Below are 21,639 nucleotides of genomic sequence, written 5' to 3'. Positions count from 1 at the left end.
GATCATGTGGCCACATTTATCTTTCTCATTTATAAAGAACAAATTCAAATACCTGCAGTATTCAGGCAATATAAAGTCCAGTCCTTATTCATGATAAGAAGGATATTAAATATTGTGACTCTGGCTGACCTTGATGCAGCACCCAAGTCCTTGCTCCTATATACAGTCTTACAAAGCCTCTTTATGACAGGCAGTCAGGTCTTGTTTGAACGCTGTAAGTCATTCACAGAAGTAATTAAATGTAATTTTGAAGGTCAGTGTAGGTTGATGAAGCTTCTGATACAGATGATGTTATCAGGTAGAATGATATTCAATCCTGTGGTTCTGGTGAAGACAGAGCAGCTGTGAGGGAGAGAAACTATTGCAAACTTATCTGCCAACAGCCCTGCGTCACATGAGCACTCTTCCCGGCTTGTGGTATCCTGTCCAGATGTTTCCAGATGTCTTGCATAATCATTTATTTTCTTTAAAATCAAGAGTGTAATTATTTTTTAATGCTAAAAAAGTAAAACAGGCAGACTCTGGCTTTGAATAATGATTCAGTGATGCAGGTTGGAAGCTCACTTTCAATGGTTAGGTTTTACCGTTGGGCAGCAATGCTGCGTGACAGACTGGGAGCGTTTCACGGACAGCACTTAAAATGTGATCTTTCTCTCCTGATGAATAGCTGTATAACCTTGATGACCAAGGTGAACTGCCTATCCATAATGCTAAGTTCCTGAATTATCTGGATGAGAGTGTTTTACATATGTCTGCTGTGGATGTCAGCTCTTCTTCCTCTTGAATTTTCATGGGAATAGAAAAGAATCTTCAGACGCTAAGCTTGCTCCTGCAGGAAGGATTGTTAATTCCATTCAGAATACATTACTAGAAGGAGACAAGCTAGGCTATATTTTAACAAAATTCACAATTAGGAATCAAGACAGACTAGGGAAAAAAAAATATATATTCTTCATGCTTTGGAAATTTGTTCTCTTGGCATGTTTGCAGCTGTGGTTTTAAGAGCTTATCAAGTGCTATGTTAAATATTTAAACCTTAAAAAATGCTTTAGTTCTGTAGAAAAAGGCAGTGGCAGCAAACCAGAGATTTTTGTGTCAGAGGTGACATTGTTTTGAGCTCTTGGAAAAAGAACCAGAAGTTTAATTGAACACCAAGTTAAAATGTTAGACACTGTTTCCCAGGCTGCAGATTTAATTCCCAGTTTTGAGTCCTGTAATTCTGTGGCCCTCAAATTGAGTTCCAGCTTGCTTGAGCGAGTTCTGCATATGGAGCGTGCTCAGAAATCTTGGAGCTGCATCTAATGAGGATAGAAATGAGCAGCAACATGAATATGGTAGTGCAGCAGCAGTCCAGATTGCTTGACAAATTTTACATATGCTTTGGTTTTTGAGGACTGACCATTAAAAGTTACAAGCACAATAGACTCTGTTGCTGTGCTGATGGATGGGTCAGGCAGTACCACTTGGAAGTCTGTGCTTATCCTTGCAGCCAACTGATAAAGACTGACGTGCAACAGATTACCGAAGGCTGGAAATAGATTTGGGAAGCATTTTTACTTATCTATTTCCCCAGGTCTTATACTTTAGTATTTTTTGTTTGCCACTGTCCTAGATAGATTTGTGATAGGAACAGGTATGGCTTGTTCTGCCATGTCATTATCTCTCTGTTAAATACAGTATCACAGTATCGCTAAGGCTGGAAAAGACCTCGAGGATCATCAAGTCCAACCTATCAACACAGACCTCATGACTAGACCATGGCACCAAGTGCCAAGTCCAATCTCCTCTTGAACGCCTCCAGGGACAATGACTCAACCACCTCCCTGGGCAGCACATTCCAATGGCAATCACTCTCCCTGTGAAGAATTTCCTCCTCACCTCGAGTCTAAACCTCCCCTGGCGCAGCTTGAGACTGTGTCCCCTTGTTCTGGTGCTGGTTGCCTGGGAGAAGAGGCCAACCCCTTCCTGGCTACAACCACCTTTCAGGTAGTTGTAGAGGGCAAAGAGGTCACCCCTGAGCCTCCTCTTCTCCAGGCTAAACAACCCCAGCTCCCTCAGCCTCTCCTCATAGGGCTTGTGTTCAAGGCCTCTCCCCAGCCTTGTTGCCCTTCTCTGGACACGTTCAAGTATTTCAATGTCCTTCTTAAACTGAGGGGCCCAGAACTGGACACAGGACTCAAGATGTGGCCTAACCAAAGCAGAGTACAGGGGCACAATGACCTCCCTACTACTGCTGGCCACACTATTCCTAATGCAGGCCAGGATGCCATTGGCCCTCCTGGCCACCTGGGCACACTGCTGGCTCATATTCAGGCGGCTGTCAATCAGCACCCCCAGGTCCCTCTCTGTTTGGGAGCTCTCAGCCACTCCGACCCCAGCCTGTAGCTCTGCATGGGATTGCCGTAGCCAGAGTGCAGCACTCGGCACTTGGACTTGTTGAATGCCATCCCATTGGACTCTGCCCATCTGTCCAGTCAGTCGAGGTCCCTCTGCAGAGCCTTTCTACCCTCTAACTGACTAACATCTGCCCCTAACTTGGTGTCATCTGCAAACTTGCTGATGACTGACTTGACCCCCTCATCCAGATCATCAATGAAGATGTTGAAGATGTTGAAGAGGATGGGGCCCAGCACTGATCCCTGGGGGACACCACTGGTGACTGGCCTCCAGCTGGATGTGGCACCGTTCACTACCACTCTCTGGGCCCGGCCCTCCAGCCAGTTCCTACATACATACAGTGCCATCACAGAAACATTATTTTCTCAGGAGCTTGCACTGAAAACCTGGCACCAGTTGATGATGTGAAGACATTTTTTTCTTAACTCACACCATAGGCTTCCTAAAGGCAGCAGGTTGTGTTTTTGTTCTGTGTTTGTGCAGTGCTAACATAATATAATCTTGTTCTGAGCTAGGTAGTTGATTAAATATTTTGGATGTCTTAGAGTCACTCTTCTGTATAAATGTTTGCAGGGTCAATGTGTAAAGTGCTATATTTAAAATATTTTGGATTCAGAAGCAATCACAGGCTCCACTTTCAAGACTAGGCACTTTAGGCAGCTCTTGTGGTTTGAAATACCTTTAGGAGAATAGGAATCGAGCCATTATTGTGTCTTGCCTTGAGTTCTGAATAAATTCACTGTACAGAATGATTACAAATGCCTGAGATAAGTGCACTGGTCCGATCAGTGACTTCATGCACACTAAGTTCTCTCTTCTCCCAATACCATTTAGGTGGAAGGACTATAAATCTAGTTTTTAAAGTCTTTCATGTTAAGTCATGGCTTGCTTTTATGAATTTTATTACCAGAGAGGAGTATAAACTTACACAGTGAATTCTTAATAGCTTTAGTAATGACATGAATGCCTCCTCCTTCACCTTTCATCATCACACTGCAAAAGAGTAAACCTAAATGCTCTTTTTCCATTTCCAGTTCGCCATACCTAATCAATTATGAAGTTGTTAATAGTCTTGTGGCAGTCGGTCCATGTAACAGACTCGTGGTAAAATACTTTCAGATTAATAACCTTTTGGGTTTTAACTTTTCTCCTAAGAGTCTTTGGTTTAAATAATGTATAAAAAACTGCATGCAGCAGCAGTGAAAATGCCTTGAGGGGTTGGAGCAGTAGGTGGTTGTCTATAATCTGTTAGGGAGATTTTTGATTATTAGTTGTCGAGAAAGTTGTGGAAGTACGGGAGGTGGTGATGACAAATTAATAGGCTGCTCCCAGAACATCTCGAAATCTCTGAACTAGTTCCAGTTTGCATTGAAATAGTTGCAATTTAAGAGCTAAAAAAGTGAGTTAGAGTGTTCTTGAACAAACCAGCAGCTTGTGTTCCAGTCAGACAGAGCATTAAGTGCTTGTTCCAGTGACTCTCATAAACACTTCGCTAGTTTTCAGTGGGTTCATTCACATGACTTAAGCAGATGCTAAAACTTTTGCAGGAACCTGAGTCTGTCTGAGCAGTGTATTTGCCTGGTAGGTCTGCCTGCCCAGGAGTGTTTATGCCATGTTCTCACCTTCTGATAAACTTGGGAAAACACAAAAACTTGCCATCATACTTGTAAGTATGCTTTAGAATGTACAAGTCTTTGCTATTAAACTTCTGAATAGAAGCCAGAAAAAAAGAATTACTTCAAATCACAAATGTCAGGGGTCAAATAAAGCTTAATCTACATGGACAGTGGTATTGAGTGCACCCTCAGCAAGTTTGCTGATGACACCAAGCTGTGTGGTGCAGCAGACAGGCTGGAGGGAAGGGAGGCCATCCAGAGGGACCTTGACAGGCTGGAGAGGTGGGCACAAGCCAACCTCATGAGGTTCAGCAAGACCAAGGGCAGGGTCCTATATCTGGGTCGAGGCAACCCCAGGCACAAATCCAGGCTGGGCAGTGACTGGCTGGGGCGCAGCCCTGAGGAGAGAGACTTGGGGGTGCTGGTGGAGGAGAAGCTCAACATGAGCTCTCAGTGTGCACTTGCAGCCCAGAAAGCCAATCAGATCCTGGGCTGCATCAGGAGAAGTGTGGCCAGCAGGGCAAGGGAGGTGATTCTCCCCCTCTGCTCAGCTCTGCTGAGACCCCACCTGGAGTACTGCCTCCAGTTCTGGAGCCCCTATTACAAGAGGGATGTGGAGGTGCTGGAGCGTGTCCAGAGAAGGGCCACGAGGACTGGAGCACCTCTCCTGTGAGGACAGACTGAGGGAGTTGGGGCTGTTCAGTCTGGAGAAGAGAAGGCTCCCAGGTGACCTAATTGTGCCCTTCCAGTATCTGAAGGGGGCTACAAGAAGGCTGGGGAAGGACTGCTCAGGATCTCAGGTAGTGATAGGACTAGGGGGAATGGAATGAAGCTGGAGGTGGGGAGATTCAGGCTGGATGTGAGGAGGAAGTTCTTCCCCATGAGAGTGGTGAAGCCCTGGAATGGGTTATCCGGGGAGGTGGTTGGGGCCCTGTCCCTGGAGGTGTTTAAGCCCAGGCTGGATGAGGCTCTGGCCAGGCTGATCTAGTGTGGGGTGTCCCTGCCCATGGCAGGAGGGTTGGAAGTAGATGATCCCTGTGGTCCTTTCCAACCCTGACTGATACTATGATACTATGATAGTCTCCACATAGATAAAAAAAGAGAGATCTCTTTTAATAATGATCCATGAAAGAAAACATCATGGGGGGAGGACATGGAATTTTATTTTTTTCCCCTTAACTCAGTATTAATTAAAAAAAAAAAAAAAAAAAAAGGAGGAATGATCTTATCAAATCCTTCGCAGAAAAGGAAGAAAAAAAACCCCAAAGATAAAATACAAACACCAGGCAAAGTGGTTGATCTAGAATTCTTTCCTTTCTCCTTTCTCGGCCCTCTGAGCTGACATGGTGATGAGAGGATTAAAATGGGCTTCTTTAAATGCATATTAGGAAATGATGAAAAGCACATTGAGAAGTTCATTTTGCTCCAGCCTTGCTGCAAAGCATTTTCAGAAGTGAGCAAGAGAGAGTAAGGAGGGAAAAAAGCATAGATAATTCTCACTTCAATTATTCATGGCTAATATCTGTGGAGTTTTCCATGTCTGTTATTCACTGAAACCTCAGTGCACTCCTGAGGGCAGGTCCACACGCTGAAGCAGGTTTTGGGTCAGAAAGTGATAAAACCCTTTTTTTTGGAGAGCAAATGTAAGCTATAACTACTTCACCAGTGAGAATCCATCCACACTGAAACTAAGTTATGGAAGCTGTGGAATGGCCTAGGAGAATCAAAACTCTGTTTGTACACACTCTTCACTCCCCCAGCCTCATCTCAAAAAGACAGGTGGGAGGGAAATGGGAAAGCAGCAGTAGAGTAATTCCTGAACTTCAAATTTTCCCAGCCTAGACAAATTGACCTGAGTTACAGTTATCAATGCCACTGAAAACTTGCTTCCAGTGCACTTTGCATATGATTTTTGGACTCCCAAGGGATTTGTCTTCCATACATTCTGGGCCCCTCAGTTTAGGAAGGAGGTTGACTTGCTGGAATGAGTCCAGAGAAGGGCAACGAAGTTGATGAGGGGTTTGGAACACAGCCCTGTAAGGAAAGACTGAGGGAGCTGGGGTTGCTTAGCCTGGAGAAGAGGAGGCTCAGGGGTGACCTTATCAGTCTCTACAACTACCTGAAGGGAGGTTGTAGACAGGTGGAGGATGGTCTCTTCTCCCAGGCAGCTAGCACCAGAACAAGAGGACACGGTCTCAGGCTGCGCCAGGGGAGGTTTAGGTTGGATGTTAGGAAGAAGTTTTACACAGAGAGAGTGATTGCCCATTGGAATGGGCTGCCTGGGGAGGTGGTGGAGTCACCATCATTGGAGGTGTTCAGGTGGAGACTGGATGGGGTGCTTGGTGCCATGGGTTAGTTGTTTAGGTGGGTTTTATTGGTTGTTGGGTTGGACACGGTGATCTTGAAGGTCTCTTCCAACCTGGTCTGGTCTGGTCTGGTCTGGTCTGGTATATTCTATTCTATTCTATTCTATTCTATTCTATTCTATTCTATTCTATTCTATTCTATTCTATTCTATCCTATTCTATTCTATCCTATCCTATCCTATCCTATCCTATCCTATCTTATCCTACCCTATCCTATCCTATCCTACCCTATCCTGTCCTATCCTATCCTATCCTATCCTATCCTATCCTATCCTATCCTATCCTATCCTATCCTATCCTATCCTATCCTATCCTATCCTACTTTGGCCCATATGGAAAAACACTGGCCAGCTCTGACTTTATGGAGAGCACAAGAGCTGTAGTAAAGAAGCAAGTAATAAAGCACTAATTTTGTGACAAAGCTTGAAAGTCTTAGGTTCCCTTTTTACCTTCCTAATTTCAGATCCCTATGGTGTGACATAGTTGGTGCATGCCTGTCATGTAGTATCAAAATACAAACAATTTATTGGAAGAAAACAGGTGGAAGTATTGTATCCTGTCTCCTGCAGGGAACCTGTCAAAGAATTAGAGACATGATGCTCTATTTATTCTGATCTTCCTGAAGGGGGAGGTGAAACTGGAGGGATTTGCCACTTTGCTGCAAAGAGGCAAGCAGTAGAAGGGTGATCAGAAAGCTGTAAGGTGCAGTAAGGACTGCTCCTAAGAGAAGTCTGATGATCAAATATGGAGCAAGAAATCCATATCAGACTTCCATGTCTTTATTCTGGAGCAAAACATGAATGTGTCTTTACTTGTACTTTACTTAAACAAACAAACAAAAAACCAAAACACATTCCCCCAAAAATTCTGTGAAGAAGGACTGACTGCCTAAGGACTTTTAGGACAGTGAAAGCAGAAGGGGTACATTTCTTAGGTGTGTTCATCCAGTGTTGGTAAATCCCTAGCATGAAACACTCCATTATTGTTGCCACCTCCATTGACATACTCTGGAGACTAACTCAAAAGCCTATTGGTAAATTCAAGATGAAATGATTTTAAATGGTTTCACAAGTCTTATAAACCAGGATGAACTCGAAGATCTCCTATAAAAATCCTGTAAACAAAGACTCTGCCAGAGCTAATTCTCCTCTGTTGTCTGTGTTTGTATTAGCTATAAGTTAGCAACACACAAAAGCTAAGTTTATTGTAGCTGTTCAGGACTGGTGGCAGTATGAACTGGTTAAGGATCATACCCTTGATCATTGCTTGGTTGCTGTTGTGCTTCAAGCCTCTCTTCATCTACAGGCTACCCACGTGATCTCACTCGGACAGCCCTGTGTATGAGCCTGTAAAATGCACACCATTATGGGCTCCCATTGAAATGAAATCAGGGAGACAGGGCTCTGCTCTAAGAAGTGACAAACAGGATCCAGAAATCCTCAAGACCTCTACATTATTTTTTATTGTGAAATGATTTCTCCTGGTTTTGGATCTGCTTCTTAACTGAGGAAAAAAACACTGTTATGGTTAGTAGGATCACTATTTAACCTGAAAAGCTGCCCATGAGCCTGGGGACAATAATGTAAAAATCTGTTAAATAGCTGACCTACATTTTTCAGATACTGGGATGGAACCCACTGGCACAGTAGAAATAGTGGTGAGCCTCCCAGCAGCCTCATGCTGCTCAAGCTGTGGCAGGAATCTGCTCACAGTGTTTAAGAATTTGAAGAAGGCTTATAGTGGCTTTGTTTTCCTTCCTAAACCAGTCTCCCTACTTCTGGCATAAGGTATTTTAGTCCTTGAAAGAATTTACCAGTCAGGTTGGAAAACATTGCTGCCTGGTTTTCAGAGCTCCTGTGTGAATACTGCTTGTGGCTGCTGCCCAAAACAGCTTGCAATTACCTGAAAATCATTGATTTGGAGTGTGTGCAGCAACAATAGCTTCCCAGTTTGGTGTGTGCCTCCCCTCAGTGAACTATGGCTAGCAAGCAGTACAGTGAGCCCACCCCTTGTTCCTGAAAGCCTTTAACACTTAGGACAGCTGCTGAGTTACAGTAATGGCTTTGTTAGTGCTTTGTGGATGCTTCCATAGAGGTTGAGGGCAAAGCAGGTGGATTTAGAGATAACCCAGCAGGCTCCTCTGAGTGTGATAGTAACCAGCTGAATTCAGGAATGAAACATTGGGCATATCCTGGGGCAGGGTGACTCCCAACATAAACTGCTGAAAATCACCTGAACTTTGAAAGCTATGCTTGTGGGGCATGTAGGGTATCAAAAGTTGGTTCACTACATTCAGAATTTAGTCTCCAGTTCAGCAGGAATGTGAGGAAACAAAACATAATCTCTCATTATCTTTTGCTATTTTCTTTTCTATTTTGGTTTTTTTCCACCAAAGATGCATTCTTTTATCTCTTCAAAAACATCCCAGGTCGATTTTTGTGGCCCAAGAGGAATTTCAGTTGTTCAGAAAAGCACAATCTGAACATTTTTTTTTCCTTAACATTGGCAGCCAATAGATGCTCTCAGTAGTGAAGTTTCTTTTAGTTTCTCCTTAATTGCAAGCACCAACAGAAAGCTGTAGTTAAGACACTGACAAAAGAATAAATAGCTGACCTGAGTGTCTTGGGCTATAGCCAGGAATCTCATCAGTAGATACTCTCTCCTTTGGAAAACGGCTCTTTCTCTTGGCATTGTAAGTCTTGTAGTAACCTATTTACAAGTAAAAGATTATTTTTTTCTCTCTTTCTTGCTTTATATTAAACCAAGTTTTGATTTTTATAAACCATCCAATCGGTAGAGTGTGACTCTTTTGAGGATAGGAGAAAGTAATGCTGTTTGAGAAGTATGGATTGGTTTTGCTTTTATTTCTCTCAACATACACTCAGGAATATGTGCTGTGAATTTATTAGGTTCAACTAACCCTGAGTGAGGCTGATGGTGTTAGCTCTCTTCTGCAAGACATTGTGCTGTTTCCAAAGTGCCATCTACGCAACACCCATGGTCTGGAACTCTGTTCTCTCACAAGCTCCAGCATACAGACACTGCAGTTTAAGTGTATCATCAGTATGTTAATTATCTGAATAATCAAAGTGAATGCCTACAGTTGCTGTTTGCTGGAGATTTCATCTAGTGGTCCAGAGCAGAGGAAGTGCCAGCTAAATGACAGTTGGTGGAGACTGATGTTGACCTTGTATTGAAGAAAGGCAGCAGCTGTGTAAGGAACCAGAGGTTCTTCCCCTTCTACGTCTTTGGAGTTGCTATGGGAACATGAACATAAACCCCACTAATATGGACTAGCAGCAAGTGGAAGAAATCTGTTTCAAATGATTGAAATATAAAGCACAGCATTCAGCTTGCTACACCAGTCATGGACTAGAGCTTTATGCTTGCTTTACAATGCCAGACCAGTGAATCCGTTGGATGTTGAGTTAATGGAAGGTGTTTCTTCCTGACCTTTCTTTTTTCCACAGGTTGAAGATGTTTTGTGGATAAAATTAGTTTGTGTATTTTGTTGGCTGCTGGTGATTAAGATTAATAATTTGCAGAGCACAAAGCTGGGCCTTGAAGGGAAAAAAAGTGATACTTGTGGGAACAAAAAATGACAGACGTGAACGCTGCGTTTATGGTCTTGCATGGAAGAGCAGAGCTCACTTTCTGCTTGGATTCATGATCTGGATAATCAAACTTCATCACCAACACTTTAGATTTATAAATAAATAAATAAATAATTGCCTGTAAATGTCCAAGAGAGTTATCTCTTAAATTTAAGGTAACAACCAGATTGGCTCTTCCTGCTGAGAAAGTCACAGACATGCCTGTGGGGCTGTTGTGCTGGGCGGGTTTATGTGACTGTTCCAACGCCACTGCTCGTGTGGCCCAGGCAGTCTTTCACAAAGTCACCTGGTTTCCTGAAAACTTTGAGTGCTGCTGAAGGCACTCTTCTCAGAAAAAAAAAATAAAAACCCAGTCTAAAAGCAAAACTGGTTGAGATAAAAATAAAATTAAATATAGCTGAGATTTGCAGGAGCTTCATTTTTGGTTTTCACCAGAATAATGCTGCTCATGATCTACTTCTATTTCATGTATCAGTTTGCATGTATAAATGTATTCTTGTTTTCTTTTTAGGTGATCCTGATCCTGACCAAGTATTATCATACTGACATGGGGAAAGTGCTGGAGAGCTCTTTGTGGAGGTAAGTTCTCTCCTTTTCCATGCTGTCCTGGTAACAGATCCATCTCTTTTCCCTTTCCAAACTGCTGTGAGGTTCAGTTGATAGCCAATTGAAGCTGATGTAGCAAGATTATCATCAGCTCTCTTTGCTTCCTTAAATGCTGTTTCTCCAGTTCAGTAAGGAGGAGTTTGAAATGGGTTTTGACAGTAGAGACAAGCAGTGATTGAGACTATCAGGTACCTTCCTGCTGCCACTTTGCAAGATGCCGTTCTTTTCCTTTTTTTAGAAGTTTTGCATCAAAACTGCTTAAAAACTTTGAAATAGTTGTGGTGTTGGGATGTGGCTGTTGGGAGTTCTTACTGCTCGAGTGCTGTGCTGGGGTAAAAATAATACCTGATTTGAAAGTGGTCATGCTTGACTGAAAGACGATGCCAGTGCAAGTTACAGCGTTTTATGACAACTGGGAATATGTAGGTGTGGTGGTTTGAGCCTTAACTTGGACTTAAGAGCTCAGATGGGGGCAAGGCTGAGAATCTCTCCCCTGCTCCCCCCTCCTCTTTGCTAATAGAGAGGAAAAAGAAAGGGAAGGAGCAGATCCACCAAGAAATAATTTGAAGTCAGCTTGGAAGTAGAGAAGTAAAGAATTTTCTTTAAACAACATATATATCTATGTAACAATAATGGGTAGGGTTCACAAGGGTAAGGAACAAGGATGGAAGGGAGAAAAAATAAGAATACAAAACCAGTCTCTTTGAAAGGGTGTGGAGGTAGCAGGGAGAAGGATCAGGCCTGACCATGTGGCAGAGAAGCAGGGAGCCACCAGCAGTCCTCGTCCAAGCAAAGGCAGGGGCCAAGAGCCCTATGGCTGCAGTGTCCTCCTTTTTATAGCCTTGCTGGACAAGGAGGGGGAGTGGAACAGACTAGTTTAGTTTCCCAGGGGGAAAACCCCCTGCAAGGAGGGCAATGCTCTCACAAGCCCTCCCCCCCTCCCCCTGCTTCCAGGATGGGCGTTAACCCATCACAGTAAGAATCTAAATAAATGTCTAAGATGATTATTATTTCCTTAACACATGTGAAATAAAGTATTGATATGCTTGTTGCCTGCGTGCTCAACTGCACATTCTGGTGTGCATCAGCACAACAGCAGGGCTAGGGTAAGCCTGTGTTACCCTAGTCACCCTAGTTGTCTTCTGGGGTCAATTTTGTTTTGCCAAGAGGGCTTTTCTGTGCTCTGATTTTTCTATGTGTCTGTATAATCTTCCACCTGTCTGTAAAATATTCCACAATTTTTAGTATTTTTTTATAATTGGAAAAATTATGTACACTTCAAAAGGGAAAGTTTATCACTGTTGCAAATAAATATAACATTCACAGAATCACAGAATGTTAGAGGTTGGAAGGAACCTCTGGAGATCATCCAGTCCAACCCACTGCCAACAGCAGGATCACCCAGGGTAGCCTGCACAGGAATGTATCCAGGTGGGTTTTGAATGTCTCCAGAGATGGAGACTCCACAACCTCTCTGGTCAGCCTGCTCCAGTGCTTTGTCATCCTCACTGTAAAGAAGTTTCTCCTCATGTTGAGGTGAAATCTTCTCTGTTCAAGCCTGAACCTGTCTTGTTACTGCACACCACTGAAAAGAGCTTGGCCCCCTCCACTCGACACCCACCCCTCAGATATTGATGGACATTGATCAGATCCCCTCTCAGACTTCTCCAGACTAAACAGCCCCAGGGCTCTCACTCTCTCTTCATAGGGGAGATTGCTTCAATGTGTGCTGTGCTAGATTTGGTGGGTTATCTGTAGAAGGAGAAATATTCTTGAAATAACTCTTCTGGGGCATCTAAATAGTTGTTATAAATGTCAGATTTATTCGAGGAGCCCATAAGTTTCAGGTCTAGAAACAAATGGGTTGTCTAATACCTTGTGGCTAGGTACTTGTGAACTTCATACTGTTCCAAGAGCTTTTATGGAGATTTAAACCCTCATCTGTGTGCCTAAGGGAATTTACAGAGACAGTCCAAGAAAAGGAGCAGGCAAGAGCATAGGAAGTGAGAAGATTCTGTGACCAGAACATACTGTACACCAGCCTCATTCCTTGTTTAGAAGGAGCTGCATTGTTTTAACCTTGTGGGACTTCTCACAGTCTAAGTGTATCTTTCCAATAACTTGTTGTCATACTGGTAGCTGAGTAGTACAGTCTGGCCAGGGGCAGTGTTCTACGCAGCACAAGGATATTTTCAAGTCAAAAAGAAACTTCTGTTCATAAAAAGGGAGTGTTCAGGAAAGCAAGATCAAATGGAGCCTGCTTGTTGGCTTGAGATTGGCCTCTTTTAGGGCTGTGATAGTTCATTTGTAATTATCCTTTAAACTTACAAGAAGCAAAATTAGTTGCACATTTGTTTTCTTTTTTAATTTTTGTCCAACATCTTGTGCAGGGAAGACAACCAAATGGCAAATTGGATGCTCCCACAACTGCCTGAGCAGCCTGTGCTTTGCTCTTCTATGCCTCTGGCCTGTAAAACATGTGCAATGTGTTTCAAATTTTGCCATCCATGCTTCAGTGTAATCTGTCATACAAGTCTTCTAAACTTACTCAGTTGGACTCTTCAAAATAAACTCTCTGCTCTTTCAAAATAAACATAAAACAGGCTTCAGATAATGTTGCTTTCTTTTGAGAACAGAAACACTTTAAACAAGGTCATTCAGACCTTGCTGACAGCTGGTGTGAAGAAAGAAATGGTGTGAACTGCATTCAAATAGAACTGATGCTAGCCTGCATCAGAGGGAAATCAGGCCCTTTTGCTTCCAAGTAATAGATGTACAAAGATGCTTTGATGGGTTATGAAACTAGGATGGAAAAACTGAAAGAAAGAAAGTTCTTAAGATTAGCCCTTGGGCCAAGGGTTGTAGCAAATCCATCCCTAGATATGGGCTGCTCACCTCTTTCCTCCACCTCCCCTCACCGTGGTGTAAAAGCAGCACATGGAGCTGTCAGACTGAGCAAGTTACAAAGTGCCTGGATCTGGACAAGCACAAATGACACCAGCCTGTGCAAAAGCATCCAACGGTGCCTCTCTCTGTAGCTCATTATTTGTACTAAACCAAACAAAAACAAATACTGAGTGAAGCTGTCCATGAATCAGAGAGCTTCTGTGTTTTCCTCTGTCTGAAATGGTGGAGTGTAAATCGGTGAGGCTCCGTGTTCGCTGATGGAGCCCATGTGTTGTACTCACGTTGGCAGCCTGCCTGCAAGGCACTGCCTATAGATTTTTAAACTTCTTTTTTTGTTGTTTGATTCTCTCTTGCATTCCTCTCATTTGCATCAGAACAAACACATAGTAAAGTAAGTGTGAAAAATGATGGCAAGTTTGGTTTTTTATCAGTGGACAAAAGCCATTGATCTTTGTGAGGTTTCTGTGCCCTAGTGGGAGTGGATCCTTAGGGTTATTGCCTGAATCAGTCCAATGTTTTTCTTCTTCCTGTCTTTCCTGGCTAGATCATAATAGACACTTTATGTTCTCTGAGACTCTAAGCAGAAAAATAAACTTTTATAACCTGATCAGTCCTCACCAGGTTAATTTGTTAATGTTGTTAATCTCCCACATTTATCTTGCCAATCACTAAATAGTATCCTAGCCTGGCATTGCTCAGTTCTTTTGTTTCTTGAAACTGCATCTCTCTTTTCTTCCTCTAAATCCTATCTCCTCTTCATCACTCTTTCTTTTTCTCCTATCACCAATTAATTTTTTTTAATCTTCCTTGCTCCCTTGGAACAGGGAATGAGAAGGGAAGGATGACTCAGATGTCCAGGGGGGCTTATTTGATCTTAGTGACCTTGGAGTTGCAGTCAGACTTTGCAGAGTGATGCAAAAGGTGGGGAAAAGCACCAGTCAGTTGCATGCCTGGTGGGGGGTCATTGCTTTATGAAAAGAAGACAGATTGGTTTTGGAAGTGGATCCAGGTGATGAAGCCTCTACAGGGCGTTGTTAATTCTTGTAGGTAATTTATGCCTGCCCACACAAGTCAGGTTACAGGATTGGGAGACTTCAATTTTCGTTACCTTGGAATTTTCTTCGGTGTTGAACAAACAGCAAAAATGGTGCCAGATAATGAAGGTCTTGACAACCTTTTGCTAGTAGCAGCCATGCCTGGTTATGCTGAGGAGAGGGAGGCATTGGGTGCTTGGTTGCATGGTTTAGTTGATTGGGTGGTGTTGGATGATGGGTTGGACGTGATGATCTTGAAGGTCTCTTCCAACCTGTTCTGGTCTGGTCTATTCTATTCTATTCTATGCTATTCTATTCTATTCTACTCTACTCTACTCTGTTATTCTATTCTATTCTATTCTATTCTATTCTATTCTATTCTATTCTATTCTATTCTATTCTATTCTAGGTGGAAGCATGTGTTTAGAAAACACCAGGGTGTGCTTCTCTAGTCTGCTGTTTCTAATACTTCTTGCTTATTAAGTAATTGTTAAGGTAAATTGTTTAGTTGTTTGACTCTAAATATCTTAGGGAAGTAAACTGAGATAGCATTGATTGCCTCTTAAATATAAGTTAAAATAACCAATGGAGAAGGAGCAGGGGTTTGTTTTCAGCTTTGCTTTTCGTTTCTAAACTGCAGTATGCATGGGGAATGCAGTGGGTTGTCATGTTTGCCTCATTAACATAACAAAAAAAAACTGATCCTGTGCCTAAAACTTAAAATCCAGGAACTAAAATGATCTTCACAAATGGAGCATACATTGAAGATACTTTGCTTCCTAGCATCCACACACATCTTTATCCAGCACATTTATGGTATGAAGGACCTGAATCAAGCAGATCATTTAAGAGATTAGATACTGGAGTAGACATTTTCATATCCTTTATGGGCAGGTTTGTGTGTAAACACATAGCTGCATGTATTTTACTGCCTCAGGTGCCTGCTAGCCTATAGATGTATGAAGTTGAGTACTGCAATCAAATATTTAAGCTTTGAATCGACAGTCACTAAGAAATTCATGCTAATATTTATCAGTACACATGAATTACTTAATTCCAATAATGTCTCTTGGATATTATTATTCTCTTTTGTACATGGGACAGCTGAGATGGTAAATGGTTGTTGAAGGTTATACAGCGACTCAACACTGTGGGGCTGTGGAACTGGCTGAGTCTTGTTTCTGGTGTTCCCCTTCTTAGCTTGATCTAAACTATGAATAATAGATGCTGCTGCTGATTGCTAATAAAGTTTTGATTGCATATTATCAAGCTGTAATAATGTGGAAGTGCTAAAGCGACCAGCTATGTAATTGCCATTGTTCCCAATGGCATCACCAAGTTGTTATTGCTTCACCCCCCAGCAAAACAAACAGCGTTGTTTGCTGTTAACTGTACTCTTAACTACTCTTAGAGCTGCATGCTGAACTCTAGGTGGGCTCTTTTCAGAGACGTTGTGGTATTTTGCCCCATGTTGTCAATGATGAACTGCTAAATGAAGAAACAGACTTTCCCATCTGTTTAAATATGGTTGGGACTTCTTACTCCAAATGCCGCCTGAGAAGGGAGCGGATTTCCAGCACTCTGCAAGGAGGTTAATTTATGATGATCTCAGAGGTCTTTTCCAGCCTCAATAATTCTGTGATTCTGTGGTTGTGAATCCAGGCCAGTGGCTGGACAGCTGGATGTGAGAGCAATTGGGTGAGCCTCATGGGCAGCACGAGACTTGCCAAACCCCAAGGAGTCAGGAAAATTCTGTCTTGGTGGCACAGCTCTTCCTATTTGCACCCACAAAAAGCCATATATTCAAAGTAAGACATATTTATACAAGCCCACTCAGCAGCAGCAGCAGCAGCAGCAGCAATCCATGCACAGTGCTCTGGGCATTTACACAAAGGTGCAAACTGACACCAGGATTAAGATCCAGACTACAAAGGACAGGATACTCTTGTAAGGTAGAAGCAATGAACGACATACCACTCAGGAAAGTAAAATTTCCAGACCTCCTGTGACTCAAAATGTGAGAAAATGAATATGGGCATTTGTTTCCAACTTCTTTGACTGGTAGGTGAAGCTCATTTCATCTATTTCCTGAAATTAATCCAAAAAGCAAACCAACCAAAAAAAAAAAAAGTCCAATATAGAGTCTGGTGCCCTAGTGCAATGCTTTCTTGGTGTGAAGTGTTGCTTAGTAAGTGAGCAACTGCATTCTACAGCAACTTGTGCTTCCAGATGGTCTTATATTGTGGTTCTGCCTTGAAAACTGACTTTGTAGTAATAGCCCCAGGGGATGGAGTTATTGAGTCTGTGATTTCCATATCAAATTTACTCTCTTTCCAAGTAAAAACAAAACAAAAGAAATGGCTTTCTAATTATTAGACCAGTGAGCTCAGCTTGGGATCTCATGTCTAGCTGTGCTTTCTCTGGCATATCCTGAGTAATGCAGGTTCTGCAGTCGAAGTAGACTGCCCTCCATTGTACCTGTGCAGCTTTTCCTTCCACCTGTTCTGCTGTGAAAAGGTTTGGGGCAGTACAGCTGAAAAGGCAGTCCTACAATTAAAATTTTATTTCTCTTACTGAACAACAGATTTTTATGCTCTCTTTGATCATATTTCCATATTCACCTAATAGCACTGCAAAGACTTTCATTATCTTTGCTGCAATTTCTGTCTTGCTAATGCTTTACGGTACATCATTATGAGCTGAATTGTGCTGGAAAGCCATGATCAGAAAGTGAATGTAGTGGGTTTCAGCCTATCAGCAATGTTGTATTATGGGAGGCAGGTAAGAAAAATACATAAAAGACAAAGGAAATGGAAGGAACATGCCTTGACAAATCTTGGAATGTGCAAGGGGAGGTGGTGGAGACACCATCATCGGAGGTGTTCAGGAGGAGACTTAATGGGGTGCTTGGTGCCATGGGTTAGTTGTTTAGGTGGGTTGGATTGGTTGATGGGTTGGACACGATGATCTTGAAGGTCTCTTCCAACCTGATTTATTATTCTATATTCCATTCTAAGGGATTGAAGAGCTGATTCCTGATGTTTTTAATGGGCAGTGGTATTGATCTGGGGACATAAAGGGTGCTGATGCTGCAGTCTGCTACTGCAGTGTGTGCTCTAAAGACACAACCCACCACAGTCTTTCCTAAGACCAAGACCCATGACATTGACAGTAACCTTGCTGTTAAACTTGGTGCTGCACTCATCCTGACACATGTTTTGGCTGTAGTTTTTTGGCCATTGGATGAACTTTGATCATGGATGTTGGGCTCTATTCTCTAAGTCATAACCTGTAGACATCTCCGAAGGAGGTATCTTTTAAATGACTCTTCAGGGCAGGGGACTTAGCTTAAGGAGGTCCTTTTATGTATGTGTTACCATAACACCATTTAAAAAACATGTTTGTATCCACTATATATGAAGATCTGAAAATCCCACAAACAAGTAAAAGCTCCCAAAGCAGTCTACCCACAACTGTTTGCTGAGTATCTGTTGCTCACAGACGAGAGCACTGTGTCGTAACTACTCATCCAAGGCTTCAGCAACTTGAAGTGGTGATGATGATTTCAAATGTTTATGTGTTGCTGCACTAGTTTGTGAACACACAAAGAATATACAACATATGGATGGAAGATCCAGTTGGAAAGCTGTGATTTATATAGTTAGGAAAAGGCTCTCACTCGCAGCACACTTCTGCTTCTTGGAGCTGATTGCAGCATGGCTGCTGAGAACGGTAATAGATCTTGGAGCATGGGGGTTCTGCTGCATTACAGATTGGGTTTGTGCTGGTTTGCTTTTCCGTTTTTGTTTTCTTTCATCTTCTCTCTGGAAAAGGAATTAAATAATTGTGAGATATAACTCATAAGAAGTAAGGCAATTTATTCAGAAAGAATATAGATTTATTTTAAATAGATGCAATAATCTTGGCCTGTTGTTTGAGTAACTTGAGCCTAAGGCACAGAATTTCAGATTGCTTCAACTGGCACTGGTGCCATAAACTTTTTTTTAACCTTTTTTTTTTTCCTTATTTTTTTCTTTTCCTTTTTTCCTTTTTTTTTTTTCTTTTTTACCTTTTTTCTTTTCATTTTTTACCTTTTTTCTTTTTTTTTCTTTATTTTCTTTTTTCCTGTTTTTTCTTTCTTTTTCTTCTTTTCCTTTTTCCCTTTTTCCTGTTTTCTTTTCCTCTTTTCTTTTTTCTTTTCCCTTTTTTAGTTATTTTTCTTCCCCCCCTTTTTTCCTTTTTATTTTCTTTTTTTTTATTCTTTTCCTTTTTCCCTTTTTTCTTTTCTTTTCCTTTTTTCCTTTTTTCTTTTTTCTTTTTTCCTTTTTTCTCTTTTTTCTTTTTTTCCCCTTTTTTCTTTTTTTTTGTTTTTCTTTTTATTTTCCCTTTTTTCTTTTTCCTTTTTTTCTTTTTTCTCTTTTTTCTTTTTTCCTTTTTTTTCTTTTTTGTTTTTCTTTTTCTTTTCCCTTTTTTCTTTTTTTTTCTTTCTTCTATTTTCTTTTTACTTTTTTTTCTTTTTTTTTTTAATTTTTTCCTTTTTTTCCTTTTTATTTTATTTTATTCATTTTATTCTATTTTATTTATTCTTTTTTCCCTTTTTTCTTTTTTCTTTTCCTTTTTCCTTTTTCCTTTTTTCTTTTTCTTTTCCCTTTTTTCTTTTTTTCTTTCTTTCTTTTTTCTTTTTCCTTTTTTTCACTTTTTTCTTTTTTATTTCCCTTTTTTTTCTTTTTTCTCCTTTTTTTTTTTTTTATTCCCAGTAGGCTATGAAGAGGTTCTTGTTTTAGGTATGCTCCCTTTGGCTGGGACTGATGGTAATAGAACCAGCAATCTTACTTGGTAGCAGTAGGAAGTCCTGGAAAGCCACTTCACTGGCGTTTCCTCAGATCTGTCAGGGTTTCTTACTGCATAAGCCTCCCTGCAGGAAATTATCACCTTTCTTGCTAGCCTCAGCAGACAGGTCTAAGGTGGGAAGTAGAGAAACAATGCCCTTCTATGCATTAGTCATGGGGTTTGTAATTTGGAGTGTATGATGTTTTTGCCCTCCCTCCCAACAACAAAGAGGGAATTGTCACTGCTCCCCATCCACTCCTGTACCATCAAACCAAGAACTGCAGTCTCAGAGCTTTTCTTGCGGTGTGATTCCTCCATTCTAAATTCATATAAAAACAGTTGAGCCATCAGATTTTAGCTAATCAGAAGGACTTTGCTGCACTGTCATCCATTAACTCCCCCTGTCAGCAGGCCAGCGCAGCAGGGGGGTGCACAGCCCATAACCTAGGGCCAGATGGAATGACACTATATATATATAAAGCAGTGTTTCTTTTGCCACTCTGCTAAATGGAATAAATAAGAAAGCACACTCAAAACAGCCAGTTCCATTGCTCATCACATTTTTATGATGATGAATGAGGTATAGAAACCTGAATAGGATTTATTCCAAAACCTGAAAAGGGCAAAGTCATGGCTTAGGGGAGCATATAGTAAAGTAGATGTGACATCGTACTTGACAGCCAGTGATACTGCTGGTTCCACCTTCAGCCTCTGTGACCTTGACTGAAGTGCCTATTGTTCCGGTGCTCTTAGTCTTTTCCCAGTCTGGTTTGTTTTTGGAATATAAGCAATTAGGTGAACTGATTGTACAAGTGGGATCCTTATTGTTGCTGGGACTGTAATGCTGCATTAATAGAGATAATAGGATGTAAGTGTAATGTTTAGGTATGTTTGTTGTTTGTGCCTTTAAAGTTTTTGACTTGTACCTGAGAAAGACAGTAGATGATCAGAGAGCATTGACAAACCGTGAGACTCATCTGCAAGCACTTAACTGCGGTTTCACTACAGGACAGCTAATGATCACAGAATGGTTTGGGTTGGAAGGGACCTTAAAGATCATCTAGTTCAAATCCTCCTATCATGGGCAGGGACACTTCCCTCTTTGACAATGCTGTTTTGCAACCCCCTGTTGCTTCTCTTAGTGTTGGGCACCTCGTGTGAGGGTTGGGTTATGCGCCAGGTGAGCAGCGTTGCTTGCTTCTGTGGCGTGAGGTCTGCCCTCGTTGCCTCCCCTGTGAACTGACTGCGAATTAATTTGGTGGTTGGGGCTGAATGAATGAACAGCTGCAGAGTTAATTATGCAGAATGCTATAGAAAAATGTAGCGTTAATGTTTTATACTCTCATTATCCCTGCGCTATGGAAGATATTTTTCAGTATGAATATAACCAAGGCAACATTTCCCACATAACTTATTTATTAGGGACTTTGTATTGTTAGGTAGCTCTGATAGGGACTGGGACAATTGAAAACTCCACGCAGGCCGGCTTAAAAATTGTAACTATACTCTCACTTGCTGCAGAATTTGAGGGTGTGGGTGGTTTACAAAAATTAAACTCACTTTACAATAATATTTACATGTCTTGATTCTTTGTAATGATCTGAAATATGGAACACTAGTTGAGAGTGTCTGCTTTTCCTTGCAGCTTCTTTAGTGAACAGGCGACTGGTAATTAGTCAATTAGTGTGTGGCCAGCAGGAGCAGGGAAGTCATTGTGCCCTGTACTCTGCATTGGTTAGGCTGCACCTTGAGTCCTGTGTCCAGTTCTGGGCCCCTCAGTTTAAGAAGGACATCGAAACACTTGAACATGTCCAGAGAAGGGCAACAAGGCTGGGGAGAGGCCTTGAGCACAAGCCCTATGAGGAGAGGCTGAGGAAGCTGGGATTGTTTAGCCTGGAGAAGAGGAGGCTCAGGGGAGACCTTCTTGCTCTCTACAACTACCTGAAAGGTGGTTGTAGCCGGGAGGGAGCTGGTCTCTTCTCCCAGGCAACCAGCACCAGAATAAGGGGACACAGTCTCAAGCTGCACCAGGGGAGGTTTAGACTCGAGGTGAGGAGAAAGTTCTTCACCAAGCGAGTCATTCGTCATTGGAATGTGCTGCTCAGGGAGGTGTGGAGTCACCGTCCCTGGAGGCATTCAAGAGGAGATTGGACGTGGCACTTGGTGCCATGGTCTAGTCATGGGGTCTGTGTTGATAGGTTGGACTCGATGATCCTTGAGGTCTCTTCCAACCTTAGTTATCCTGTGATACTGTGACACTGTGAATTAG

The 21,639-nt window shown here is 42.0% G+C and overlaps 1 protein-coding gene across 1 annotated transcript in view; it reads left to right on the top strand.

Annotated features, from left to right (window-relative positions):
- The window catches only part of SORCS2 (sortilin related VPS10 domain containing receptor 2), a 626,507-nt gene that overhangs the window by 225,033 nt on the left and 379,835 nt on the right, over nucleotides 1–21,639 (top strand). The window contains exon 2 of the mRNA XM_068149669.1: nucleotides 10,505–10,572. Coding sequence (XP_068005770.1) covers nucleotides 10,505–10,572 — 68 coding nt within the window. The remainder of the gene's footprint in view (nucleotides 1–10,504; nucleotides 10,573–21,639) is intronic.

Source organism: Melanerpes formicivorus, unplaced genomic scaffold, assembly GCF_026170545.1.
Source record: "Melanerpes formicivorus ecotype bairdi unplaced genomic scaffold, bMelFor1.0.p_v2 SCAF_18, whole genome shotgun sequence".
NCBI classification, from domain to species: Eukaryota; Metazoa; Chordata; class Aves; order Piciformes; family Picidae; genus Melanerpes; species Melanerpes formicivorus.
This window is presented reverse-complemented; position numbering and strand designations above follow the sequence as displayed.